Here is a 26,588-nt window from a genome sequence, read left to right on the forward strand (position 1 = left end):
GGTAAGTTCACATCAGCACTATTCAAACAGCCAGTCGCTGGAAGGATGGACACATAAACAAAACATGGTATACACTTAGATGGAACATCATTCAGTCACAAGAAGGAATAATTTTCTGAAACCTGCTATAATATGGATGGATCCCAAAACATTATGCTAAGTGAAGAAAGCCAGATACAAAAGATCATTTACTGTATGATTCCACTTTAGTGAAAAATCCAAAACAGATAAATCCGTTGAGACAGAAGGAAAACTGATGGCTAGAAGGGGGGGAAATGGGGATAAACTGCTTAATGGGATTGGGTTTTACTCTGCAGTGATGTGGTAGTTATGCAACATTGTGATTGTAGTCCAGAACACTGAATCATTAATTTAAATGTATTTACTTCATTTAAAATTATTTACTTACATTTGAGAAGCAGAGAGACACAGAAAGATACTTGATAGAGTTCCTATCCACTGGTTTACTCCCCAAATGCCCACAGGAGCCTGGTTGAAGCCAAAAGCTAGGTACTCAGTCCAGGTTTCCCGCATGGGTAGTAGGGACCCAACTACTTGAGCCATCACCTGCTGTCTCTGAAGATGTGTGTATTAGCAGAAAAATGGAACTGGGAGTGGAGCCAAAACTTGAACTCAAGCACTCCAATGTGGGATGTGGGCACTGTAACCGGCGGCTTCACCAGGAGGCCGACAGCCGTCCTGATTCATTCCTTTCAGAATGATTACAATAGTCCTCCCTTATCCATGATTTCACATTCCATGGTTCCAATTACAGTCAACCACTGCCCAAAAATAATAAATAGAAAAGTTCAGAGATAAACAAGTCATAAATTTTAAACTGTGCACCATCTTGAGCAGTACCACAGAATCACAGTGCTTGATCACAGTACTAGTGCCAGAGTAGCCCTTACTTTACTTAATCACAGTTCCAAAGAGCAAGAGTTGTGATGCTGGTAACTTGGATATGCCAAGAAGAAGCTGTACAGTGCTTCCTTTCAGTAAAAAGGGGAAAGCACTGAAAAACATTTTAATAGAAAGCTCATACTCACCTAACTTTTACTACAATGTTTTGTTAATAATCATTCTATCTCATTGTTAGCTACTGTTGTTCATTTCTATGCTGCTTGATATATAAATTAAGCTTTATTAAGGTGCATACAGGAAAAAGCAGTGTATATGAGGTTTGGCAGTACCCAGTTTCACCATGTAACATATCCCCCATGGATAAGAGGACTACTAAAACTGTCAACAAACATGAAAGGTTCTCTTCCTTGCCACTCCTGAACAAATGCAACATTAATCCACCTAGACAAAGTACAGATGAGTCAGCCTAAATCAGTGATTCCCACTCAGGGGCCATTTTGCTTACCAGAGGACATCTGAAAATGCCTAAAGACATGTTTGTTTGTCACCTGAAAAGGGAGGGAAAGACACTATTGAGGTCAAATAGGCAGGAGCTGAGGCTGCGGTTCATGATCTTACAATGCACAGACTAGTCCCCTACCAGAGAGCATTACCGGGCTCACGTAACAACAGTCCAAAATAGAGAAACACTGGACTAGCTGACCAGGGCTGAGGGTGAGAGAGGAACTAAAGAGCCCAGAGGTGTAAGCCAACAGAAAGGGTACTCTTCCAACATCCAGGAAAGACACTGCGGATGGAAAAGACGGACTCTCCTAGACTGCCTTCTTTCAGACAAATCCCGAACACCAGTTCTGTCTCGGACACCCATTGTTAAAATCGCACTCTGTTCTGGATGACAGGGACGAGCGACTTTCTGCTCCTCCTCAGGCTGACAGTGCGGCTCTCCTCTGCTCAGGTGCTTTCCTCCCAAACGGTCACTCCTGAAAGGGCCTGCAGGAGGCCCCAGCCCCGGTTAGCAAGAAGACTCTTGTAAGTACTCTGCTGGCAGCCCAGAACAAAAGGGGCAGAAGGCTTAGATCTCTGTGGAGGAGAGAAGGGTGAAACAGAGTCCATACCAAGTCCAGAGATGGACTCAGCTAGAATCTTTTGAGTCATGAATCCCCAAATAAAACTTACTCTTCCCTGAAAAAAGGCATACATAAACAGGAACATGAAATGCGAGGGATGAATCAGTGAATCCCCAACATGGAAGAACCCCTGATTTTGAGTGGAAGGTGGTTCCCTCAAAGCAATGGAGGCAAAATCCAGACCAGCTCCCAGTCACTTAGAACTCTGTGCCATTCAGCACCACCCAGTTACACTGCTACTCTGACAACAAACAGAAATGGAGCTATCCACCTACTTTTCCCTTTCTGTTTTTTTTTTTTTAAGATTTATTTACTTTACTTGAAAGTCTTGTTACACAGAGAGAGAAGGAGAAGGAGACGGAGAGAGAGAGAGAGAGAGAGAGAGGTCTTCCATCTGCTGATTCACTCCCCAATTGGCTGCAACAGCTGGAACTGCACCAATCTGAAGCCAGGAGCCAAGAGCTTCTTCCCAATCTCCCATGCAGGTGCAGGGGCCCAAGGGCTCAGGCCATCTTTTACTGCTTTCCCAGGCCATAGCAGAGAGCTGGATAGGAAGTAGAGCAGCCGGGACTTGAACCGGCACCCATATGGGATGCCAGCACTGCAGGCGATGACCTGCTATGCCACAGTGCCGGCCCCTGCTTTTCCCTTTCAAAATCCAGATTCAGTCCCAAGAAATACAAGGCCTGACACAAACGGGGCTGGCAAACATCACCACAGATATTTAACCTGTAACTTGCCTCCTGTCTTTCTTGGAAAACCATCCATCCAAACCTCTTTTCTGATTGAGCAATGAGGAATACATTCTCTTCCTTACATGGGACATAGACTTCCCAGCCCCAGATGGCACATTAGAAAGCATTGTGCTAGACTCCTTGAGCTCACCGAAGCTGCAAAATAGTGCGCAAAGCTGTCATGAGGATTCCACTGCACGGCTCCGATGTCCCATTTGCTCTGACGAGAGATCTTTCGGTGACCTTCGAAGGGGGCATCTAGATTGACGATGTATAGGAATCTGCGGCTAGGAGAACAACAACATTACAATAATCCTGTAACAAACAACAGCATTAACATTAAGATGGCCAGAGCATCTGGAACCGCCATCAGTTTGTAAGCAGTGCTCCAAAAACCCTTAGCTACTCATGATGTCTATCTCCTCTGAAAGGCACACAAGTGACAACAGTAACTCAAGTTGGCTGCTGGGTAAAGGGAGAGGTATCTCTGTGAGCATCTACCTCCAGCGATGGCCTTCCCTACCACATCCAACCATGAGTCTGACCTCTGCCCTGAGATCCAGCTCCAGCCGGCCGCTCTCCAGCCCTCCAGTGGGACTCATCTCTGTTTCCAAAGTACCCTCACTGCACAGTTGGCATCTCACCAGCAGCATTTATCTCTGTGGCAGCATTACCAATGCGAGAGTTCTTGTCCCAATTCAGCTGAGTGTCTGGGGTACGGAACAGGTCTTGAACATCTTTATTTGCCCTACATCACTAGGCACAGTGTTCCCCACTCAGTAAATGTATGCTAAACATCACTTATCATTGAGTCAAATCCTATAGACAAATCTCAAATTCTCCTGCACGTTAACTCTCTGATGAAGGAAACTAAGTCCAAAATATGAATAAATAATCAAAATAACATATGAAGCACCATAACGTTCAAGGTGCCAATCAGTCAATATAAAGGATCTGAAAACAGGGAAGGATCTTTGTTGTGTGACAACATCCCTGCGGCCATCTGCCAGATTCTGTGCTGGGGGCCTTCTGAGCTCCAGGATCTCAATGAACACAGATAGGCCCAAAAAAGAAAAATAATAATAATTCCTGCTCAGAAGATTCAGAAAATCCCATGCAAAACTGTAGGCTAGAGAGAAACACTAAGGAGGGTTGGCTAAGAAACAGGAAGGAGGCTGGCGCTGGGCAGCAGCAGGTTAAAGCCCTGACCTGTACTGCCAACACCCCACATGGGTGCCAGTTTGCTCCACTTCTGATCCAGCTCCCTCCTGTTGAGCCTGGGAAAGCAGCGGAGGACGGCCCAAGTAGTTGGGCCCCTGAACCCACGTCGGAGACCCAGAAGAAGCTCTTGGCTCCTGGATTTGGATCAGCTCAGGTCCGGCCTTGGGGGCCATTTGGGGAGTAAACCAGCAGATGGAAGACCTCTCTCTCTCTCTCTGTAACTCTTTCAAATAAGTAAAACAAATCTTAAAAAAAAAAAAAAAAAAAAACAGGAAGAAAATTTCAGGGAATACTCAATTTCCCTGAACTTGTAAGACAGTTAGCATAGAACAAAGATCTAGTAGCTCTGGCCTCCTCCAAAGGAATCACCTAGCCCTGTGGTGGGCAGGCCAGGGACTTCACATCAGAAGGAAAAACAGTACCTCACTTAAAGCTACACATATGGGGTGTGTATCACTCGGGGTTCAGAAGTATTACAGAGCAAATGCAGAACAGCATTAAATGGACACTAAGGGACAAACATGTCTGATTGAACATACTTTTTTTTTTTTTTTTTTGACAGGCAGAGTGGACAGTGAGAGAGAGGGACAGAAAGAAAGGTCTTCCTTTTCTGTTGGTTCACCCTCCAATGGCCTCTGCGGCTGGCGTGCTGCAGCCAGCGCACTGCGCTGATCCAAAGCCAGGAGCTAGGTGCTTCTCCTGGTCTCCCTTGCGGGTGCAGGGCCCAAGGACTTGGGCCATCCTCCACTGCCTTCCCGGGCCATAGCAGAGAGCTGGCCTGGAAGAGGAGCAACCGGAACAGAATCCAGCGCCCCAACCGGGACTAGAACCCTGGGTGCCACTGCCACAGGCGGAGGATTAGCCTATTGAGCCATGGCACCGGCCTCGATTGAACATACATGTTTATCTTCATCCCTCCTAAAGCCCCTCTAAAAAAAGACATTTTTAAAAAGACAGAAACTAACAAAGACAAAGAAAATGAGAGAATGAAAAGCAGACGGATAACTGGCAACTGAGGTAGTCAGTAAAGCTACATAAAGTCCAAGCACATGAAAGGAAGTGAACGGGAGGCCAGGTGATCCCCGCTGCAGGGCCTGCTACAGCTCAGTAACTGCAGCCTTGTCCTCAGGCGAGAGTAAGGGGAAGCTGGAAGACAAAAAGCGAAAGAGGACAAAAAAAGGAAAACCGTTTGAAAGAACATCAAGCAGCGTGGTCTCTGTGTTCCCACCAAGCCCCATAAGCACTTCTTCACTGCAGTGGATGCTGTTACTCCCGAGAGAAGCCCCGGGCCTGGGACAGGAAGCACAGCAGATGGCACGACCGGCCCTACTCAAAACCTGGCCTGAAGTCAAATGTGAGGCCCCAGCCTCCCTCCCTGCCTTTTCTTTTCTTTCTTTCTTTTTTTTTTCTTTAGATTTCAGGATAAAATGACCAGTCCAGGAAAAAAAAAAAAAAAAAAAAAGAACAGCAAACAAGCAAATAAGAAAGAGATAACAACATTTGGGCATCCACAAGTAAGAGGGGGCTTGAGTCACACCTGATCTCCTGAAGTTGGCAGCATCTGCCAATAGAAAGGAGATTCCATCATCATTCTTTAAAGTCAGCAGAGATGGGGTAGGCGTTGTGGCATAGCAGGTAAAACTGCCGCCTGCAACGCCAGCATCCCATATGGGCACCGGCTCATGTCCCACTTGCTCCACTTTCAATCCAGCTCCCTGCTAATGGCCTGAAAAAAGCAGCAGAAGATGGCCCAAGTGTTTGGCCCTTCTACTAGTAACATGGGAAACTTGGGAGAAGCTCTGGCTCCTAGCTTTGGCCTGGCCCAGCCCCAGCCATTGCAGCCATATGGGGAGGGAACCAGCAGATGGAAGATTAATTCTCTCTCCCCTGGCTCCCATAACTCTGCCTTTAAAATAAATTAATAAGTAAATTAAAAAAATATATAATAATGATAAAATAAAATCAACAGAGAACCAGGGATCTCAGCCACTGAAGGAAACCTGAAAGATGGAGACCCACACCATCGAAAGAAAAAAGGAACTCAAAGCAAATAGACAAAATATAGAGGAAAGGAACAAGCTGGAGTCATGGTCACAGAATTAAGAGAAAAGATGCTGTAAACATTAAAATAACAGTTCATGGGGCCAGCTCTGTGGCGTAGTGGGTAAATCCACTGTCTCCAGTGCCAGCATCCCATATGGATGCGGTTCGAGTCCCGGCTGCTCCACTTCTGATCTAGCTCTCTGCTATGGCCTGGGAAAGCACTGGAAAATGGCCCATCTGGGGAGTAAACCAGCAGATGGAAGACCTCTTTCTCTCTCTGCCTCTGCCTCTCTGTAACTCTGTCTTTTAAATAAATAAATGTTTTTTAAAAATAAAATTAATTTAAAAATAAAATAGTTCATTTTTTTAAAGTCTCGAAATCTAGTTGTAACATTACTTCACATTGGACAACACATTAAAAACAGATCCCACATGAGAAGTAAGTACACAGTGACTCCTGTTGTTGACTTAACAATTTGACACTCTTGTTTATGGCGTCAGTAATCTCCCTAGGCTCTAGTCATGAGTTGCCAAGGCTATGGAAGCCCTTTGGGTTCGCTGACTTCGATCTTATTCCGACAGGTCATAGTCAAAGTGGAAGTTCTCTCCTCCCTCCAGAGAAAGGTACCTTCTTTGATGGCCCTGTTCTTTCCACTGGGATCTCACTCGCAGAGATCTTTCATTTAGGTCTTCTTTTTTTCCCAGAGTGTCTTGGCTTTCCATGCCTAAAATACTCTCATGGGTTCTTCAGCCAGATACAAATGCCTTAAGGGCTGTATATAAAGATAATTGAAAATACAAACAAACAAACAAACAAACTTGGTTTTAAATTGGAAATTGCATAGAAAATTAAGCAATTTTTAAAAAAATATCATGTAGGATCTCTGTCCTTAATGTGCTGTACATTGTGATTTAATGCTATAACTAGTACTCAAAACAGTATTTTTCACTTTGTATTGCTATGTGGGTGCAAACTGTTGAAATCTTTACTTAATATATACTAAACTGATCTTCTGTATATAAAGAGAATTGAAAATGAATCTTGATGTGAATGGAAGGGGAGAGGGAGCAGGAAAGGGGAGGGTTGCAGGTGGGAGGGAAGTTATGGGGGGGGGGAGCCATTGTAATCCATAAGCTGTACTTTGGAAATTTATATTCATTAAATAAAAGTTAAAAAAAAAAAAAGTCTCGAAATCTAAAAAAAATTGACAGAGGGTTGGAAACCAAAGTTAAAGTTCTACAAAGTGGAAACCACAAGGACAAAAAGACCAGAAGAGAGTGCCAATGCTGTGGCTTAGCAGGTAAAGCCACTGCCTGCGATGCCGGCATCCCATATGAGCACCAGTACAGGTCTTGCCTGCTCCATTTCCTATCTAGCACCCTGCTATTCGCTCAGGAAAAGCAGCAGAAGATGGCTCAAGTGTTTGGGCACCTGCACCCACCTGGGAGACCCAGAGGAAGACCCCAGCTTTGGCCTGGCCTAGTGGTGGCCATTGCAGCCATCTGGGGAGTAAACCAGCGGATAGAAGATCTCTGTCTCTCTCCCACCTCTGTAACTCTGGCTTTCAAAATAAATCAATCAGTGTCAGCATCCTTTATGGGGTCAGTTCAAGTCCCGGCCACTCCACTTCCAATCCAGCTCCTTGCTAGTGGCCTGGAAAAGCAGTGGAAGATGGCCTAAGTGCTTAGGCCCCTGCACCCACATGAGAGACCCAGAGAAACTCCTGGCTCCTGGAATCAACTGGCCCAGCTCCAGCTGTTGCAGTCATTTGGAAGACCTCTTCCTCTCTCTGTCTCTCCCTCTCTCTATCTGTAACTCTGCCTTTCAAATAAATAAATAAATCTTAAAAAAAAAAAAAAAGACCAAAATACTGATCACTAGAGTTTCAAGGGAATTTTACTGCTTACCTCTCAGGACAGAGACAAAAATCAACTGCAAACAATCCCTACGTGGACTCCTGAGGTCAACAGGATATCAGACTAAACTCAATAATCATAATCCTTAAATATAAGAATACTTTCTAAGTTCCCAGAGAACTCTCAATTTTGTTTCCCACAAATCATGGCAGACAAACTTCAAAAGCTCACTTACCCAGAAAGCACGGCATGCTGCCCAAGACAGTCCACAGACATTGCCGTCGCCTATGGGAGAGAGACAGGGTCAGTCCCGCCCCAAAGCCAGCTTGGAAGGAAGAGGCCCAAGGCTCTCAGACTCAGGCTCCTCCCTTCTCCCAGGTAGTCACCAGCTAGCAGGTATCACCCCCTTCTAGCTTCCACCCAAACCTCAGGCGCACTTTTGACAGCATGACTGTTGCTATTACCCTGGCTCCAAGACGACACACAAGCTGGCGTGTTCTAAACTGAGTTCTGGGGCTCTGGGGGAGTCAAACTAGCTCAGAGCAAGCAGCAGCCCCCATGCACTAAGAGCTTCTACCAAAGGAAACTCAATGTGAGACATCCCCCTCCACACACACAACACAGCGACACCTTTCTAAGGGACACGGACCCCCCCCCCAACCACATGGCAGCCGGTTCCATGCAAACACGATCCCCACTGAATCCACGGTGACACCTTTGTTATTGAGACGCCAGTTTACATTCAATCTGACATATCTAGCACATATCACTGGTTTCAATTCCCTAGGACTCCTAATTCCTAGGGAGTACCATCTTATTGGGAGCCAGTGTTTAATTCCCAAAAGACTGCAGTGAGTCACATAAATTTGCATTCAGGCTGAGGTATGAGGTTGATTTTAATTTTGGCAGTCACAACCCTCAATTTTCTTCATTTGGACAAGTTAAATTCCTCACATGCATTCTCAGGGCATTCTCATGAAACAGCCTGTGCCATTGTTTGGTTACCAAATGCTCCAAGTTCTTTCCAAAAGAGTATCAACAAAGAATCCATTTGATACACGATGTTACAATCACAAATCATAAATAGAGATGAGAAATTCCTTCTCTTACCTTCACTGGCTTTACTAATGTGTTTCTCACACTTGTCAACCCTCAACAAACAGGTCATTGCTAAAATGGGGGGACAAGCAGCTAAAGCTGTCTCCCCAGATACTGCAAAATAATTAATGTGCATCCTTCATTGTACTGGAGTCGCGAGCAGAGAAAAGCCCAGCTGGAAAGGCAGCCAATACAATGAGATGTCATTTCCAGAACTCTCCTGTATAATTTATAGATTAATGAGCTGAAAGAGAGCAAGATGCCTCCTATAACAATCATCTTTCTAGAGGATATTGGGGGTAAGGGATCAGAATTCCACAATGGCTCCCAGAGTCTGGTCCCTTGGTGAACACACCCCCTCCCTGCTACTCAACACTAACCAAACACTAATCTGGGCGCTGCTATGATGGGAATTTTCTACCTATAACTAAGGTCCCAAAGCAGCTGACCTTAAGACAGAGAGGCTTGAAACAACCCAAATGAACATGGATGGATGAATGGATGAACAAAATGTGGTACAGACATGAATGGAGTATTATTTAGCCTTAAAAGGGAAGGAAATTCTGATCCATACTAGTACTTGAATGAATCTTAAAACCATTATGCTGGAGCTGGCATTGTGATACAGTGGGTAAAGCCACCACCTGTGATGCTGGCATCCCATATAGGTGCCTGTTCATGTCCCAGATGCTTCAGTTCAGATCCAGCTCCCTGCTAATGACCTGGGAAAAGCAGCAGAAGATGGCCCACGTGTTTGGGCCCCTGACACCCACGTGGCTCCTGGTTTTGGCCTGGCCCAGCCCTGGCAGTTGTGGCCATCTAGGGAGTGAACCAGCGGGACAGAAGATCTCTCTGTCTCTCTGTCTCTCTCTCTCTCTGTCTCTCTCTCTCTCTGTAACTCTGATGTTCAAGTAAATAAATTTAAAAAAATTATGCTAAGTGACAAATGTCAAAAACAAAAGAACAAATATTGCATTATTCCACCTGAAAACAGGTGAATTCATAGAAACAGAAAGTAGAATAGGGGTTGCCAGGGGGTGGGGTAGGGAACAAAATGGAGAGTTATTATTTAATGGGTACAGTGTTTCAGTATTTATATCTGGGATGACGAAGAGTTGAGAGGAAGGAGCATGATAGACCTAAACTAATCAATTCTATAAATAATTAAATAAAGCCTACTCTAGTCAGAGACTGGAAGGGAAGGGATCCAAAGGAGAGAGGATTCCTCATCGCCAGCTGTGAAGGAGAGGCCTGCACAATAAGGACTCAGAGTGGCCTCAAGAAGCCAAACAACCCTTAAATAACAGCCAGAAAGAAAACAGGAATCTCAGTCTTATAAGCCCTAAGAAACGGATTTTGTCAACAACCTGAATGAGTTGGGAAATGGATCTGTCCTAAGTGAGGCCTCCAGATGAGAACACGGCTGGCAGCTGCCTTGGTTTCAGCCTCTGAGATGCTGAACAAAGAAACCAGCCATGCCCTGCCTAGACTGCTGACCTACAGAACTGTCAGCTAACAAATGAGTGTTGTTTGAAGCTGCTAAATTTGTGTTACATAGTAACAGAATGCTAATAAAGCATGATCCGGCAACAGTCCAAAACAGTCATGTCTTTTGACTCTGAAATCCCACTTCCAGAATCTATCCAAAACACATCAAATGCTTTGTGCACTCAGCTGCTATTTCACGTTATCTACATGTAAATCACGCATCTCTATGGAACACTCTAGCTATATTAAACATGACATGAAGAATGCATTAGTCAAAACTGCAAATAGAGTACGATAACTCACCATACCAGAGAAGTTATTTTTAAAAAAAGAACACTACTTAACTGATTCTCCCCATTCCTACCCTAGAAAGAAGAACCTATCGGCCGGCGCCGTGGCTTAACAGGCTAATCCTCCGCCTTGCGGCGCCGGCACACCAGGTTCTAGTCCCAGTTGAGGCGCCGGATTCTGTCCCGATTGCCCCTCTTCCAGACCAGCTCTCTGCTATGGCCCGGGAAGGCAGTGGAGGATGGCCCAAGTCCTTGGGCCCTGCACCCGCATGGGAGACCAGGAGAAGCACCTGGCTCCTGGCTTTGGATCAGCGCAGTGCGCTGGCCGCAGTGCGCCGGCCACAGCGGCCATTGGAGGGTGAACCAACGGCAAAAAGGAAGACCTTTCTCTCTGTCTCTCTCTCTCACTATCCACTCTGCCTGTCAAAAATTAAAAAAAAAAGAACCTATCACAGTGTTTCAAAGGAGCACACTGGGGAGGGTTATGCTAAGCTGTTCTAAGATGGAATGGAGAGAGGGAAATATTTTAAGCAGAGGATGTAAAAACCCAATCCAAGAAAAAGGCAGTGTTTTGTGGAACTCAGCTATCTACTACCCAAGGCCACATAACTGACCACCCATGCACCACACGTGCAATGGATGAGAGTGCAAAGTCGACATCAGGAGTTAAGAAACATGGACTGTGGAACTCTGGTATGATCTTTTAGTGAACGAGAGGGAACTTCTGCAATGACTGAGGTAGAATTTTCCACCAGCCTGCAGCAAGGGGCTTCCTGCAGATTAAAGACAGGTTAGACTCTGGGAGGCAGCAGATGATGGCCTAGGTGCTCGGGCCCCTGCCATCCACACAGCAGATTGATGGAGTTCTGACCTCCTCCTTCAGCCTGGCCCAGCCCTGACTGTTACAGGTACTTAGGGAGTGACCCAATTGAGGATCTCTCTCTCTTCTCTCTCCCCCTCCCGCTTCTCTTTCAAGTAAATAAAAAACTAAACAAACAAACAAACAAAAACACACTTTTTTTAAAAAAAAGAAAACAGATCCCCATGTTCTGTTTATCAGAGTTCAAATCTCAGTTCCACTCCCAATCCAGCTTCCTGCTAATACACACCCTGGGAATAGCACATGACGGCTCAAGTAATTAGGACCTTGACACCCATGTAGGACATCTGGAATGAGTTCCTGGCTCCTAGTTTCAGCCTGGGCCAGTTCCATTGGTGAGTGAACCAGCAGACAGAAGTTCTCTTTTTCTCTTTCACAAACATTATTTCTCTTTCTGCCTTTCAAATAAATAAAAACTGCTGCTATATACAGAATTTTTAAAAAGAAAAACATGTGAATGGACATTATGTGAATTCATACCTCAATAGCGCTGTTACCAAAAAAAAAGCTTTTTTTTTTTTTTTCATCTTAGAAAAACAACAGGCCTGGGGCCAGCACTGTAGCGCAGTGGGTAAATGCAGTGCCTGCATTCCATATGGGTGCCAGTTTGAGTCCTGGCTGCTCCACTTCCGATCCAGCTCTCTGCTATAGCCTAGGAAAGCACTGAAAGATGGCCCAAGTCCTTGGGCTCCTGCACACACCTGGGAGACCTGGAAGAAGCTCCTGGCTCCCACTGGCTCAGCTCTGGCCATTGTGGCCATCCTGGGGAGTAAACAGTGGATGGAAGACCTTTCTCTCTTTCTCTGCCTCTGCCTCTCTGTAACTGTGCCTTTCAAAAAATAAATAAATAAATCTTAAAAAACAAAACAAAACAAAACAGAAAAACAACAGGCATGATTCTGAATTTGGAGATGGAATGCATTACAAACCCATTTTGAATTTACAGGTAAATTTTGGCAAACAAAAATCTTTGAGAAAGCTGGTCTCTCTATAAAGAATCTGTAATGCAGCTTTATAGAACTATGTTTCTATCCTGATTCAATGCACAGAAAAACCTCTCTATAGAGAACTCTGCTATCTGTGAAACAAATCTAGGATTAGTTTATTTGAAAGGACTAGGAAAAAAATCAACTCTTCCTCTTTCACTCTCACCTGAATGATAAACGCTGTTCAAAAAAAAAGAAAGAAAAGAAAAGAAACCAAGCACTTTGCCTGTTCATCCTTCCAAAGTATACAAAATGGTAACATCCTATCAATGCAAATTAGAGCTGGGTCAGTTCCCCTAATGTCAGTTTGTCACAGGCCTGAGTAAAGACTATAACATATGCATTATCGGGTTTCATGGACTAAAACCACAAGATGAAACCCTCTGACATAAAAAGAATCAGTCTTTCAAATGACGAGATCTAATCTCTATTTAAATTCCAGACACTCTGCTGCCAGAGCTATTCCTGAGCCAACCTTGTCTAACGCTTACTACCTTATCTCTCTGAGGCTCTTGTTTGTGTGCTCAAAAAGAGGGGTGTTGCTCTGGAAATCTTTCCCTTTAAAATGGGGACGTCCTCACTTCTTCCTAACCTGAAACAGTACTGGGAATCAACAGGGGCTCAGAGTTCTCAGCTGTAAAATAGAGGGGATGGGACATCCTCCAAAGGTCCTCCCAGCTCCATGAGCACTTTGTCAGGACAAATTTACTAACATGTATGAAGTACTCCACGTAGCTGACTGCAGCGCTAAGTGCTCTGTGTGGACATTCTCATTTAACCCTCACAGCAACTCTACAAGGAAGCGTGCGGAAAAGAGCTGGCAGAGGAGGCCTGCCGCTCTCCTGACAATGCCCTGCTGGAAGGGTGGTTCTTGGCCACCCTAAGAACTCTGGAATGGTGACTCCCTTGCCGTGCTTCCACCACGTGTCCCTGTGGCTTACACTGATCAATGCCTTTCTTTCCTGCTCGGAACCTGGAATTTGGAGGGTGCCCATGTGACCATCCCCAAATAAAAACCTTGGGCACTCAGTTCCCAAGGAGCTTTCCTGGCACATTTCACGGGTGTTGTTACAATTCAGCTCTGAAGGAATTAAGTGTGTCCCATAAGACTCCACAGTGAGAACTCTTAGAAGCTCGTGCCAGGTTTTCTCCCAACTTCACCCTATCTGCCATTTCCCTTTGATTTTGCTTTGTGTTCTTTTGCCACAATAATTACAGCTGCAAGTCCAACTGTGAAGCCTCCTGGTGAATCATCAAACTGTGCAGTGGTCTGGGGAACTCCCGACACTATAGTCCTTGTTTCCTCAATGATGAAACTGAAGTTGAGAAAGGACTAACTTGTCTGAGATGCGGCAACAGACACGTGGCATTTCCTGGATCTTAACACAGGCATTGTGGCTCCAAATCCTCAACCTCTGTGCTACACTGTGCTGTTCCCCAGTGCATCACTGTATCTTTACATTATGCTTTCCAAAAAACAAATAATTCACATTTTAATAGTCATTTCCACCAAAAATAGGCCTACCATAGTTTTCAAAATAGACTGAGAAGCAGAGACCAAAGGTGGATTGCTCCAGAATAATGTACAATTAACTATTTCCAACTTTGCTCCACTCTAAAGAATTTGCTGGGGTCAGCATTGTGGTCAGGGTTAAGCCTGCAACACCTGCATTCCATATGGGCTCCAGTTCAAGTCTAGACTGCTCCAGTTTTTTCTTTTTAAGATTTATTTATTTATCTGAAAGGCAAAGTTACAGAGAGGCAGAGAGAGGTTGGGGGGAGGGGTCTTCCATCCACTGGTTCACTCCTCAAATGGCCGAAACAGCTGGAACTGGGCCAATCCAGAGACAGGAGCTAGGAGCTTCTTCCGGTCTCACACATGGGTGCAGGGACCAAAGCACTTGGGCCATCTTCTACTGATTTCCCAGGCCACAGCAGAGAGCAAGATCAGAAGTGGAGCATTCAGGACTCAAACTGGGGCCAATATGGGATGCCGGCACTGTAGGCGTCAGATTTACCTGCTACCATAGCACCAGCCCCTGCTCCACTTCTGATACTGCTCCCTGCCTGGGAAACCAGCATAAGATGGCTCAAATATTTGGGCCCCTTCCACTCACATGGGAAACCTGGATGAAGATTCTGGCTCCTTGTGGCCATTTGGGGAGTGAACCAGCTGATGGAAGATCTTTTTTTTCTTGTCTCTCCTCTGTCTGTTACTCTCTCTGCCTTTCAAATAAATAAATAGAAGTTTAAAAAAAAAAAAAAGAATTTGCTGAGTTGTTTTTGTTGTTGGTTTTTGTTTTGATTTGTTTCTGTTAGAAGAAAAAAAAATAGTCCTCCATATCTTTCTGCAAGAAACATTATAATGACAAGACTGGTAAGTCACTAGGTAGCAGGAAGCATGCTTGTTGAGATGTCTCATTTTCTTTCTTGTTTTTTTTTTTTTTTTTAAGATTTTATTTATTTATTTGAGAGGCAGAGTTACAGAGAGAGGTAAAGACAAAGAGAAAGGCCGGCGCCGCGGCTCACTAGGCTAATCTCCTGCCTGCGGCGCCAGCACCCTGGGTTCTAGTCCCAGTTGGGGCGCTGGTTCTGTCCCGGTTGCTCCTCTTCCACTCCAGCTCTCTGCTGTGGCCTGGGGAAGCAGTGGAGGATGGCCCAGGTCATTGGACCCTGCACCCACATGGGAGGCCAGGAGAAGTACCTGGCTCCTGGCTTCGGATCAGCGCAGCACGCCAGCCGCAGCGGCCACTGGGGGATGAACCAACAGAAGGAAGACCTTTCTCTCTGTCTCTCTCTCTAACTCTGCCTGTCAAAAAAAAAAAAAAAAAGACAAAGAGAAAGAGAAAGGTCTCTCTTCCACTGGTTCACTCCCCAAATGGCTGCAACAGCAGGAGCTGGACCGATCTGAAGCCAGAAGCCAGGAGCTTCTTCCATGTTTCTCATGTGGGTGCAGGGGTCCAAGTACTTGGGCCATCCTCCTCTGCTTCCCCAGGCCACAGCAGAGAGCTGGATCGGAAGTGGAACAGCTGGGACTTGAACCAATACCCATATGGGATGCCAGCACCGCAGGTGGAGGCTCAACCCTACTATGCCACCAGGCCGGCCCTGAGATGCTTCATTTTCAATTTTGAGATACCAGGAAAAAAAGTAAGACAATAATTGGCAAGTATCTTTATGAAACCATATTATGGAAATTTTTCTTTTATTTTTTTATTTTTTGACAGGCAGAGTGGACAGTGAGAGAGAGACAGAGAGAAAGGTCTTCCTTTTGCCGTTGGTTCACCCTCCAATGGCCACCGCGGTAGGCGCGCTGCGGCCAGCGCACCGCGCTGATCTGATGGCAGGAGCCAGGTACTTATCCTGGTCTCCCATGGGGTGCAGGGCCCAAGGACTTGGGCCATCCTCCACTGCACTCCCTGGCCACAGCAGAGAGCTGGCCTGGAAGAGGGGCAACCGGGACAGGATCGGTGCCCCGACCGGGACTAGAACCCGGTGTGCCGGCGCCGCAAGGCGGAGGATTAGCCTAGTGAGCCGCGGCGCCGGCCGGAAATTTTTCTTAAAGCACAATCCATCAAGTCAACTGCATTAGAATTAAAACTTTTATTCATCAAAAGATAATATAAAGACAATGAAAAGGAAAGCTACATTCTGAGTGAATGTATTTATAACATATATAATCAATACAAAAGTAGAATCCAGAAAAAATTTTACACTCCTCTTAATTTATAAGAAAAAGACAGGGCAGGCGCTGTGGCGCAGTAGGCTAAGCCTCTACCACCAGCGCCTACATTCCATATGGGGGCCAGTTCATGTTCCAGTTGCTCCTCTTCCTATCCAGCTCTCTGCTACGGCCTGGCAAAAAGAAAGATGGCCCAAATGCTTGGGCCCCTGCACTTGCATGGGCGACCCAAAAGAAGCTCCTGGCTCCTGGCTTTAGACCGTTGGGGCCATTTGGGGAGTGAACCAGTGGATGGAAGACCTTTCTCTCTTGTCTCTCCCTCTCTCTGTCACTGTACCTCTCAAATAAATAAATAAAATCTTTAAAAAAAAAAAAGACAGCTTCAATAATTAAAAATGGCACAAGACATAGGTATTTCAAGAAACAAAATTGCTAATTAAACATATGAAAATAATTCACTTTCACCAGTAATCTTGGAAATACAAATTAAGCCCAAAAAATGACCATTTCTTATGCATCAAGTACGTGAAAATCAGCTTCACATGGGCAAGAAATTCAATGTTTTATTGATTGCTGTGGCCCCAATACCTCGCATACAGTAGATTCTCAATAAATATTTGTTGAAAGGGGCCAGCGCCGCGGCTCACTAGGCTAATCCTCCACCTGCGGCGCTGGCACCCCAGGTTCTAGTCCTGGTCGGGGCGCCAGATTCTGTCCCAGTTGCCCCTCTTTCAGACCAGCTCTCTGCTGTGGCCCGGGAGTGCAGTGGAGGATGGCCCAAGTGCTTGGGTCCTGCACCCCATGGGAGACCAGGAGAAGCACCTGGCTCCTGGCTTCGGATCAGCGCAGCGCGCCGGCCACGGCAACCAATGGCAAAAGGAAGACCTTTCTCTCTCTCTCTCACTATCCACTCTGCCTGTCCAAAAAAAAAAAAAAAAAAAAAAAATTGTTGAAAGGATGAGAAATGTTAATGTCCAATAATACCAAGTGTGGGTAAGGATGTGAACTAATAGGAACTCTTTATGCACTGCTGCTGGGAATACAAAATCCCAACTGCTTTGGGAGTGTAACTGATTAGGCTGCTGCTTGTATTCCGTATCATTTCTGATGCAGCTTCTTGTTAATGCACCTGGGAGAGCAGTGGAAGGTAGTCCTAAAGTATCTGGATCCTTGCCGCTGAAGTGGGAAATGTGAATGGATTTCCAGTTTCAAGTTACTGGCTTTGGCCTGGCACAGCCCCAACCATTCCAGCCATTTGGGGAGTGGACCAGTGGCTGGAAGATCGATCTCTCTCTCTCTCTCTCTCTCTCTCTCTCTCTCTGTGTGTGTCCCTGTCATTCTGCCTTACAAATAAGTAAATATTTAAAAGCAAACATCCAACCAATTAGACATCCAATTGGATAACAATTTGACATTTTCTGATAAGTTTAAAGGGTATGCACATCCCACAGACAATCCTACTCCCACGTAAATACCACATCCATGGTATTATCATCTGTAATCTAAACAACTGGAAATCTAAATGTTTAATAACAGAGGGATAACTCAATTGTGGCACATCCATACAACAGAACACTGTCTCACAGCAAAAAAAAGTAAACAACCATGATAATCAATGTGAATAAACTTCAAAAGGAACGCAAGGACAAACAAGCAAAATAAAGAAGATGTCACAACAAGTAATTCCATTTACATAATGGTCAAAAATAGTTACAATGAAACACTGTTTATATTTTTGTACATATAAAACTATATAGAAATTATTAATCCAGATTTTAGGGCAGTTACTACTTCTAAAATGTTTTAGAGTGGGACACGCTCTGAGGAAAACTCACCAGGAATAAATCAGAAGAGTCCGCCCCTTAAGCTGCATGGAGAGTACATTTTACTATTATTTTTATATGGTATCAATATAATTTATATATATGAAGTATTACATAACAAAATCACTCTTAAGGCAAAATATCTTAAAATGTCACCCAAAAATACCTCATAAGGACTAGACCAAAATGTTAAGAAATGAAAATGGCTGCTTAAAAATGGTGACAATCTGAGTGGAATCTGTAAAATCAAAGAGAAAAGGAACTGTACAAAGGATCTTATGGGGAACAAGTTAACAACTCTGAAAATGCCATGCCTGTGTGCTGGGATTGAACAACTAAGTAAAAGAATGAATGGAGGATGGTCTGAGCTAGGTATTTCATGTTGCAGTGAGGGGTTACCAGTAAACAAGGGGAGGAACCACAGTGGCCCTAGTGGTAATGGATTAGAGTTGAGACACGAGTATGAAGTCATGTTCTGGATAATACAGACAGAGATGGTGACATCCAGAAACATTTACATGAGCGCAATCGTGGACTACAACACCCATACACACACACACACACACTCCTTCGCTCTGTCAGATGAGACGGCCCAGGAGCAATGATGCTGCAATGGCAATGAGCACACCTACTGCCAGATCCTGATTTCTGGTACCGTCCTTCAGTAACAGGAACCGGGCTCCTTGGAGAAATGGCTGTTAGGACTGAGACAGGAAATATACACAATGCAAACTGAGCATCTTATAATAAGAACAAAAACAGGCTGGTGCTGTTGCGTAGTGGGTAAAGTTGCCTCCTGCAGTGCTGGCATCCCATATGGGCACCGGTTAAAGTCCCGGCTGCTCCACTTCCAAACCACCTCTCTGCCATGGCCTGGGAAGGCAGTAGAGGATGCCCCAAGTCCTTGGGCCCCTGCACCCGTGTGGGAAGATTTACTTTATTTATTTGAATGGCAGAGTTACAGAGACAGAGAGAGTGATAGAGATCTTCCATCCCTTGGTTTACTTTCCAAATGGCTACAACAGCCAGGCCAATGCCAGGCTACCGCCAGAAGCCTGAACTTCATCTGAGTCTCCTACATGGATGGCATGGCTTCAAGTACTTGGACTACCTTCTGCTACTTTCCTACACTCATTAGCAGGGAGCTGGATTCCACGTACAGCAGCCAGGATTTGAATCTGCACTAATACAGGATACCTTAATCTGCTGTGACACAGCACAAGCCCTAAGAGAGCTAGAACAATCTAACAAAATGTTACATAATAACCCAATATAAAAAATAAATATGCGTTCCTATTAACCTACACAAATGACTGAGTAAGTAAACAGCAGGTGTTAACTCCCTATTCTTTAAGTATGATCTACAGATGCAGACCATCTTCAAAAGGTAACAGTGTAGAAAGAGGAACAAAAAGCAACTTCACAGTGAAGAAACCAGACAAACCCTACTGCAGCCAGGTGATCAAGGTCAACAACAGTGTTCACAGAATGTACCCTTGCTACGATGTGACGGTACTTCATATCTGGTGTCTTCCCCTCCAAAACCATACAACCAAGTCTACTCAAGAGAAAAACATCAGGCGAATCTCAGTTAAGGGACATTCCACCAAAACTGACTAGTACTCCTAAGAACTATCAAATTTATAAAAAAAAAAGGACAATCTAAGAAATGACTACAACCAAGAAGAGTCTAAGGAGATATGATAACTCAAGGTAAAGTAGTATCCTGGATGGGATTCCAGAACAGAAAAAGGAAATTAGGTAAAAATGAAGGAAAACTGAGTATAGATTAGATTTTGGTTAACAGTATTGTATCAACACTGATACATTAACTGTGGGGAAATGTACCACAGAAATGTAAGATGTAAACAGGGAAAAAAAGGACTGGTGCTGTGGCATAGCAGGTAAAGCCACTGCCTACAGTGCCAGCATCCCATATGGGTGCCGGTTTGAGACCTGGCTGTTCCACTTCTGATCCAGCTTTCTGCTATGGCCTGGGAAAGTAGAAGATGGCCTAAGTGCTTAGGTCCCTGTACCCATGTAGGAGACCCAGAAGAAGCTCCTGGTTCCTGGCTTCGGATTGTCCCAGCTCCAGCCATTGCAGCCATTTGAGGAGTGAACCAGTGGATGGAAGACCTCTCTCACTCTCTCTGCCCCTACCTTTCTGTAACTCTACCTTTCAAGTAAATAAATCAATCGTAAAAAAAAAAAAAAAAAAAAAAAAAAAAAAAAAAACAAAACAAAACAAAACAAAACAAAAAAACGGAAAACTGGGTACAGGCTATACAGGAACTCATGGTACCACTGTCTCAATTTTTCTGTAAATCTAAAACTATTCCAAAATAACAATATCTGTAAAATATTTATTTATTTTGGGGCCGGCACCATGGCACAGTAGGTTAATTTTCCGCCTGCGGCACTGGCATCCAATATGGGCACCAGTTCTGGTCCCAACTGCTCCTCTTCAGATCCAGCTCTCTGCTGTGGCCTGGGAGAGTAGTGGAGGATGGCCCAAGTCCTTGGGCCCCTGCACCTGCTCTGTTCTCCCTCTTGAATAAAATAATAAAAGCGCTTTTTTTTTGGACAGAGTTAGACAGTGAGAGAGAGTCAGAGAGAAAGGTCTTCCTTCCGTTGGTTCACCCCCCAAATGGCTGCTACGGCCAGAGCTGTGCCGATCCAAAGCCAGGAGCCAGGTGCTTTCTCCTTGTCTCCCATGCGGGTGCAGGTGCCCAAGCACTTGGGCCATCCTCCACTGCCCTCCCGGGCCACAGCAGAGAGCTGGAGTGGAAGAGGAGTAACTGGGACTAGAACCCGGCACCCATATGGGATGCCAGCACCACAGGCAGAGGATTAGCCAAGTGAGCCATGGTGCTGGCCCCAATAAAAGCTTTTTAAAAAAAAAGATTATTTTATTTTATGTACTTACTTGAAAGACAGTGTCAGAGAGAGACAGAGAAAGATCTTCCATCCACTGGTTCATTCCCCAAAAGGCTGTAACAGTCAGGGCTGGGCCAGGCAGAAGCCAGGAGCCTGGACCTCCATCTGGGTCTCCTGCATAGGTGGCATTATCTTCCCAGATGCATTAGCAGGAAGTTGTATCAGAAGTGGAGTAGCTGAGACTTTAATGGGCACTCCAATATGGGTACCAGTGTTGCAAGCAGCAGTTTAACCCACCGTGCTACAACCCTGGCCCCATAAAAATTTATTTAAAAAAAAACATGAAAAATGGGGCTGGCATTCTGACACAGAGGGCTAAACTGCTGCCTGCGATCCCAGCATCCTATGTGTACACCAGTTCAAGTCCTTGTTGCTCTACTTCCAATCAAGCTCCCTGTTAATGCACCTGGAAAAACAGTAGGGGGTGGCCAGATTGCTTTGGCCCACGCTATCCATGTGGGAGACCTGGATGGAGTTCCAGGCTCCTGGCTTTGGCCTGAACCAGCCCTGGCCATTGTGGCCACTTGGGGAGTGAACCAGCAGATGGAAGGTCTCTCTCTCCATGTATGTTCCACCCTTCTCTCAGTAACTTTTTATTAAAATAAATAAATCTTTAAAAAAAAGGGGGGGGGCGGCACTGTGGCATAGTGGGTAAAGCTGCTCCCTGCAGCACCGGCATCCCATATGGGCACCAGTTCCAGTCCCGGCTGCTCCACTTTCAATCCAGCTCTCTGCTCTGGCCTGAGAAAGCAGTAGAAGACAGCCCAAGTCCTTGGGCCCCTGCCCAGTGTGGGAGACCCAGAAGAAGCTCTTGGCCCCTGGCTTCAGATCGACACAGCTCCAACCGTTGCAGCCAGTTGGGGAGTGAACCAGCAGATGGAAGACCTCTCTCTCTCTGCCTCTCCTCTCTCTGTGTAACTCTTTCAAATAAGATAAATAAAATCTTTATTAATCTAACTCCTGCTAAAACTGTTCATCAGTATAATTAACTTTTTAAATTTACTCATTCAAAAAGTATTTGTCAGGGCTGGCGCTGTGGTGTGATGCCGGGGCCCTGGCATCCCATACGGATGCTGGCTCACATCCTAGCTGCTCCACTTCCAATCCAGCTCCCCACAAGTGGCCTGGGAAAGCAGTGGAAGATGGCCCAAGTGCTTGGGCACCTACACCCATGTGGGAGACCCAGAAGAAGCTCCTGGCTCCTGGCTTCAGATCAGCCCAGGTCTGGCCAGTAGATGGAAGACCTCTCTGTCTCTCCTACTCTCTTCTGTAATTCTGCCTCTCAAATAAATAAATAAATAAATCTTTTTAAAAAATTGTTGAGCACCTGCTATATAACAAGTACTATTCTAGCACTAGGGATACAGAAGTCAACAAAACAAAGTCTCCATCCTCAAGCAGCCTATACTACAGTAGGAGGATAAAGATTAAAATGAATAGTGAATGGCAGGAAATGTATACAAGAAATGATCAGAGGGGCCAGCCTTGCAGCACAGCAGGTTAAGCCACTGACTGTGACACCAGCATCCTGCACTGGAGCCCAGTTTGAGTTCCAGTTTCTCTGCTTCTGATTCAGATCCCTGCTAATGCAGATGATGCTCAAGTACCTGGGCCCCTGCTACCTATGTGGGAGAACCAGACAGAGTATTTCCAGCTCTTAACTTCAGCATGTCTAATAACATGAATCTCAAAAGCATGAGAGTAAGCGAAAGAGCCAGACTCAAAAGGTTACACATTGTGTGATTCCATTCATTAGGAAATCACCAGCAGCTCCCAGGGCTAAGGCAGGGTGACTGACTACACAGGGGCAGGATGGAACTGTCTGGAGTGTGTGTTAATTGTGGTGGTACATACATTATATATAATCCAAAGTCAACAAATCATACACTTAAAATGTCAATTTTATTGTACATGAATTATACCTCAATATACCTTGCATATGTTTTAAAAAATCATTGGCTGTCTGGGGAATGGGCTGGGAAGGAAGCAAGCAGCTGGGCTCCAGGGAGAGCTGTTACAGTGTATGTTCAGCTACTTTGCGCAGACTGAGTTTTGAGGTATCACAGAACCCTGAGCAGAAACATTAAAAATGCTATTTCTGGGCCACTGTGGTGGCGCAATGGGTTAAGCCACTGCCTGCAGCACTGGCATCCCATATGGGTGCCAGTTTGAGTTCATCCTGCTGCACTTCCTATCCAGCTCCCTGCTGATGTGCCTGGGAAAACAGCAGAGGGTGGCCAGGTACTTGGGTTGCTGCCCCCATGTGGGAGACCCAGAAGAAGATCCTGGCTTCTGGCTTTGGCCTGGTCCAGCCCCAGCCATTGCAGCCGTCTGCGGAGTGAAACAGCAGATGGAAGACCTCTCTCTCTCTCTCTCTCGGAGTGAAACAGCAGATGGAAGACCTCTCTCTCTCTCTCTCTCTCTCTCTCTCTCTCTCTCTCTAATTCCACCTTCCAAAGCAGGCAAGCAAGCAGCTTCTGAGTCTGCGGTTCCCATGTTCACCACCAGTCACAGCCCCAGCACTTCTGTACACGCTGCTGAGTGACAGGCTCACAACCGTGCAGACTGCCATCTCACCGTTCCTTGAGGGTACATGTGCAAGAGAGCGCTTCAGAGTTGCTGTCAAGTAACACATGTCCTTCACTACTAATTGGTGACAGTAATATCACACAGCATTGTTTTATAAAGTAAATAACACTTGTATAAACCAAAACAGCTTCAGCTACAGATGGCAGGTTTACTCTGAAAAATCTAAAAGCTTTAATTTTTTTTTTTTTTTTTTTTTATTTTTGACAGGCAGAGTGGACAGTGAGAGAGAGACAGAGAGAAAGGTCTTCCTTTTGCCGTTGGTTCACCCTCCAATGGCCGCCGCGGTAGCGCGCTGCGGCCGGCGCACCGCGCTGTTCCGATGGCAGGAGCCAGGTGCTTCTCCTGGTCTCCCATGGGGTGCAGGGCCCAAGGACCTGGGCCATCCTCCACTGCACTCCCTGGCCACAGCAGAGAGCTGGCCTGGAAGAGGGGCAACCGGGACAGGATCGGTGCCCCAACCGGGACTAGAACCCGGTGTGCCGGCGCCGCAAGGCGGAGGATTAGCCTGTTGAGCCACGGCGCCGGCCTAAAAGCTTTAATTTTTAAAAATCATTTTGACAAGATGTGGGATGCTTTGAAAAGTTTATTGTTTTGGCCTTTTCAGACAGGTACTGTGAAGAAGTTTCACTTTTTCTTCCACATTAATTTTAAAAAGTTAATAGACTGTTTGCTGCCCCTCCCATTGATCACTAGAGTGAACCACAAAACCATGCTAATTCACACCAAGACACATCCTCCCACTAATCAGGAAAGCAGAAGGAAAAATAGAAGCTCCCACAGGCAGCTAAATTACCCAATTCACTTTGTTCTCTTACTATGACAACTGCTGTTCAGGTTTAATTATTTGCTGCTACTTCATAGCATCCTAATATAAGCGTCAGCACTTGCTCTGCAGGTCTCTTCAATTACATTTCTATTTCAAAAAAAAAAAAAAATGGAGTGAGACTACCTGGGTTTCTGTGAGAATTAAAGGGTTTGCAGTTTAGTAGCTTCCAAATTAGCAGGCTCAGAGACAAACACACAAGCCTGTTCTGTCCTAGCTCCCAGTGGAAGCAATTAACGAGAAAGGTGACAGGAATACGGTTTTTCCCTAGGAGTCTAGCACCTCTCTTGGGTGACTGGGCCTCAGAGAGACACCATGCTGACAGTGCCAAAGGCTTTAGGATCCCTGCATCCAAACGCTGCTGCTCAATGTCTTGATAGGTGCTACTTATCCGAGGGCACACAGAGCAGACTAGTGGGAGGCTCCTCCACTCATTCATCTTTATGGCAAAGTAATCCAGATTTCCCTCCGGAAAAATCACTGGAGTATGGACACAAGGCCCGGCACAATGCTAGTATCTCAATAACTCCTTGTTGAATAAATGAGTGAGTAGAAGTCTGGCACACAGAGAATGTTGAATAAACAGGCTCTCCAAGACACTGGCACAGGAGTGGGGAAGGGGGAACATGCTGTCTACTGTCAAACAACTGCACGGCCCCGTGCAGATACCCACTAGTAGGCAAAGTACTGTTCCGAGCTGACACACGCTCTGGGGTCAGCACCTTCCACCAACGGCCCCATCGCGGGAGGCCTTGGCCAAGTCACTGGGGATGAAATGGGCAACTGCTCCCCCCTTTACACCTGCCTACCTTGCACGGTTCCCCCATAAACCACAAAAAAAAGCCACACATAAGCAGCTCGGCATAAGGCCCGACATACAGAAGTCACGACACAGACAAGTGGTAAAATTCCTCAGTGAGGGCTCACGCTTCTCCAAGCGTAACATGTGCCCACCACTGCCTGTCTGTCTCTCTCTCTCTCTCAAACACACACACACACACACGGATGACCGCCCCGAATCCTCACGCCAATCCCTTGAGACAGGTACGAAGATTACTCCTTCCACGGGTGAGGAAATTGGCACGCAGAGAGCGATGACAGCCTATTACCTGCGCCAGGATTCGAATCCAGGCCCACTCTCATAGCATCAGCAACCACTTAACCGCTTAGGCTTCGAAGCAGCCGCTTTGCGAGCAGCATTTCATGGAATCCACCTCACCCCACCCCCAAACCAAGGGTTAGGTCCACGCAGAAGTTCCAGGACTTGCTCGACGCCCCCTCGCTCACCACCCTGGGCATGAGGCACCTCCCTCGGCCCCCCAAGGCGAACCCTATTCCCTGTACCCCCTACAAGGAACCTCGACACCCCGTCCACGGCCACCCCAACTGTCATCAAGCGCCTTCCGCCCGCCCGAGCCTGACAGCTCCACGTAACCGGGTCGCCCAACTCCTCAGCCAGTGCCGGGGGGCTCCGGGCAACCCCTAAAGCCAGAGAGGCCGCGTGGGGGAGGGGAACCACTGAGGCGCATGCCTAGTCGGCTCCGTTCGGACCCCAGCTCACCTGGGAGTCGCGGAACTCCACCACGACGTTCTCGCTGCTCCATCGTGCCGCCATCCCCCTCGCACGCCCACCCCGGCCCTAAAACAGGGCCCTCGCACCCCTCAGACTCGCGTCCCCAGGCTCCGTGAGCCCCACGCAACCGCGAGTCAGCCCTGCCACGCCCCGTCCCCCCTCCCATTTGCGCCCGACCGCCAATTATTGGCTGACCCAAACGACGGCCCCGCCCCATCTCCCCATCTCCTCCAATTGGCGCAGCGCACCTACCCACAACAGGCCCGCCTCCTCTCACTTCCGTCATCAGCTTGAGCCACCCTCGCGCTCGGCGGGTGCGGACACGCCCCCCGGCGCGAGCTCTGCGGGGAGTTGTAGTTTGAGGTGGAGCCGCGCCGCGCGTCGGGGACTCAGGAAGAGCGCGCAGGCTAGCGTTTGCTTGAGGCACTTGTTGGTGTCCCCCGACATTTCGCCCAGACCCAGCCCACCAGGCAAAGCCCAACATTCGTGCGAATCGAAGGAACCTCTTCTTCCCCTTCAGTCTGAATGCAGGACTTACTGTTTCCTACAACGCAGTAGCGCCTCCCAGATGTC

At 46.4% G+C, this 26,588-nt stretch overlaps 1 protein-coding gene across 9 annotated transcripts in view; it reads right to left on the reverse strand.

Annotated features, from left to right (window-relative positions):
• WDR59 (WD repeat domain 59) overlaps positions 1-26,104 on the reverse strand; it is a 101,111-nt gene extending 75,007 nt beyond the window's left edge. For 3 of the 9 annotated variants that reach the window (XM_062177395.1, XM_062177402.1, XM_062177403.1), the window contains exons 1-3: positions 26,004-26,104; positions 8,082-8,131; positions 2,877-3,012 (exon numbers count right to left, since the gene is read on the reverse strand). In XM_062177395.1, coding sequence (XP_062033379.1) covers positions 2,877-3,012; positions 8,082-8,131; positions 26,004-26,057 — 240 coding nt within the window. In that variant the 5' untranslated portion in view covers positions 26,058-26,104. Of the gene's footprint in view, positions 1-2,876; positions 3,013-6,617; positions 6,728-7,537; positions 7,644-8,081; positions 8,134-26,003 lie in introns of those variants that run through there. The other 6 variants (XM_062177399.1, XM_062177397.1, XM_062177400.1 and 3 more) reach the window with 6 other exon arrangements.
• Positions 26,105-26,588: the final 484 nt, after the last annotated feature.

Source organism: Lepus europaeus, chromosome 19 (genome assembly GCF_033115175.1).
Source record: "Lepus europaeus isolate LE1 chromosome 19, mLepTim1.pri, whole genome shotgun sequence".
Lineage (NCBI taxonomy): Eukaryota > Metazoa > Chordata > Mammalia > Lagomorpha > Leporidae > Lepus > Lepus europaeus.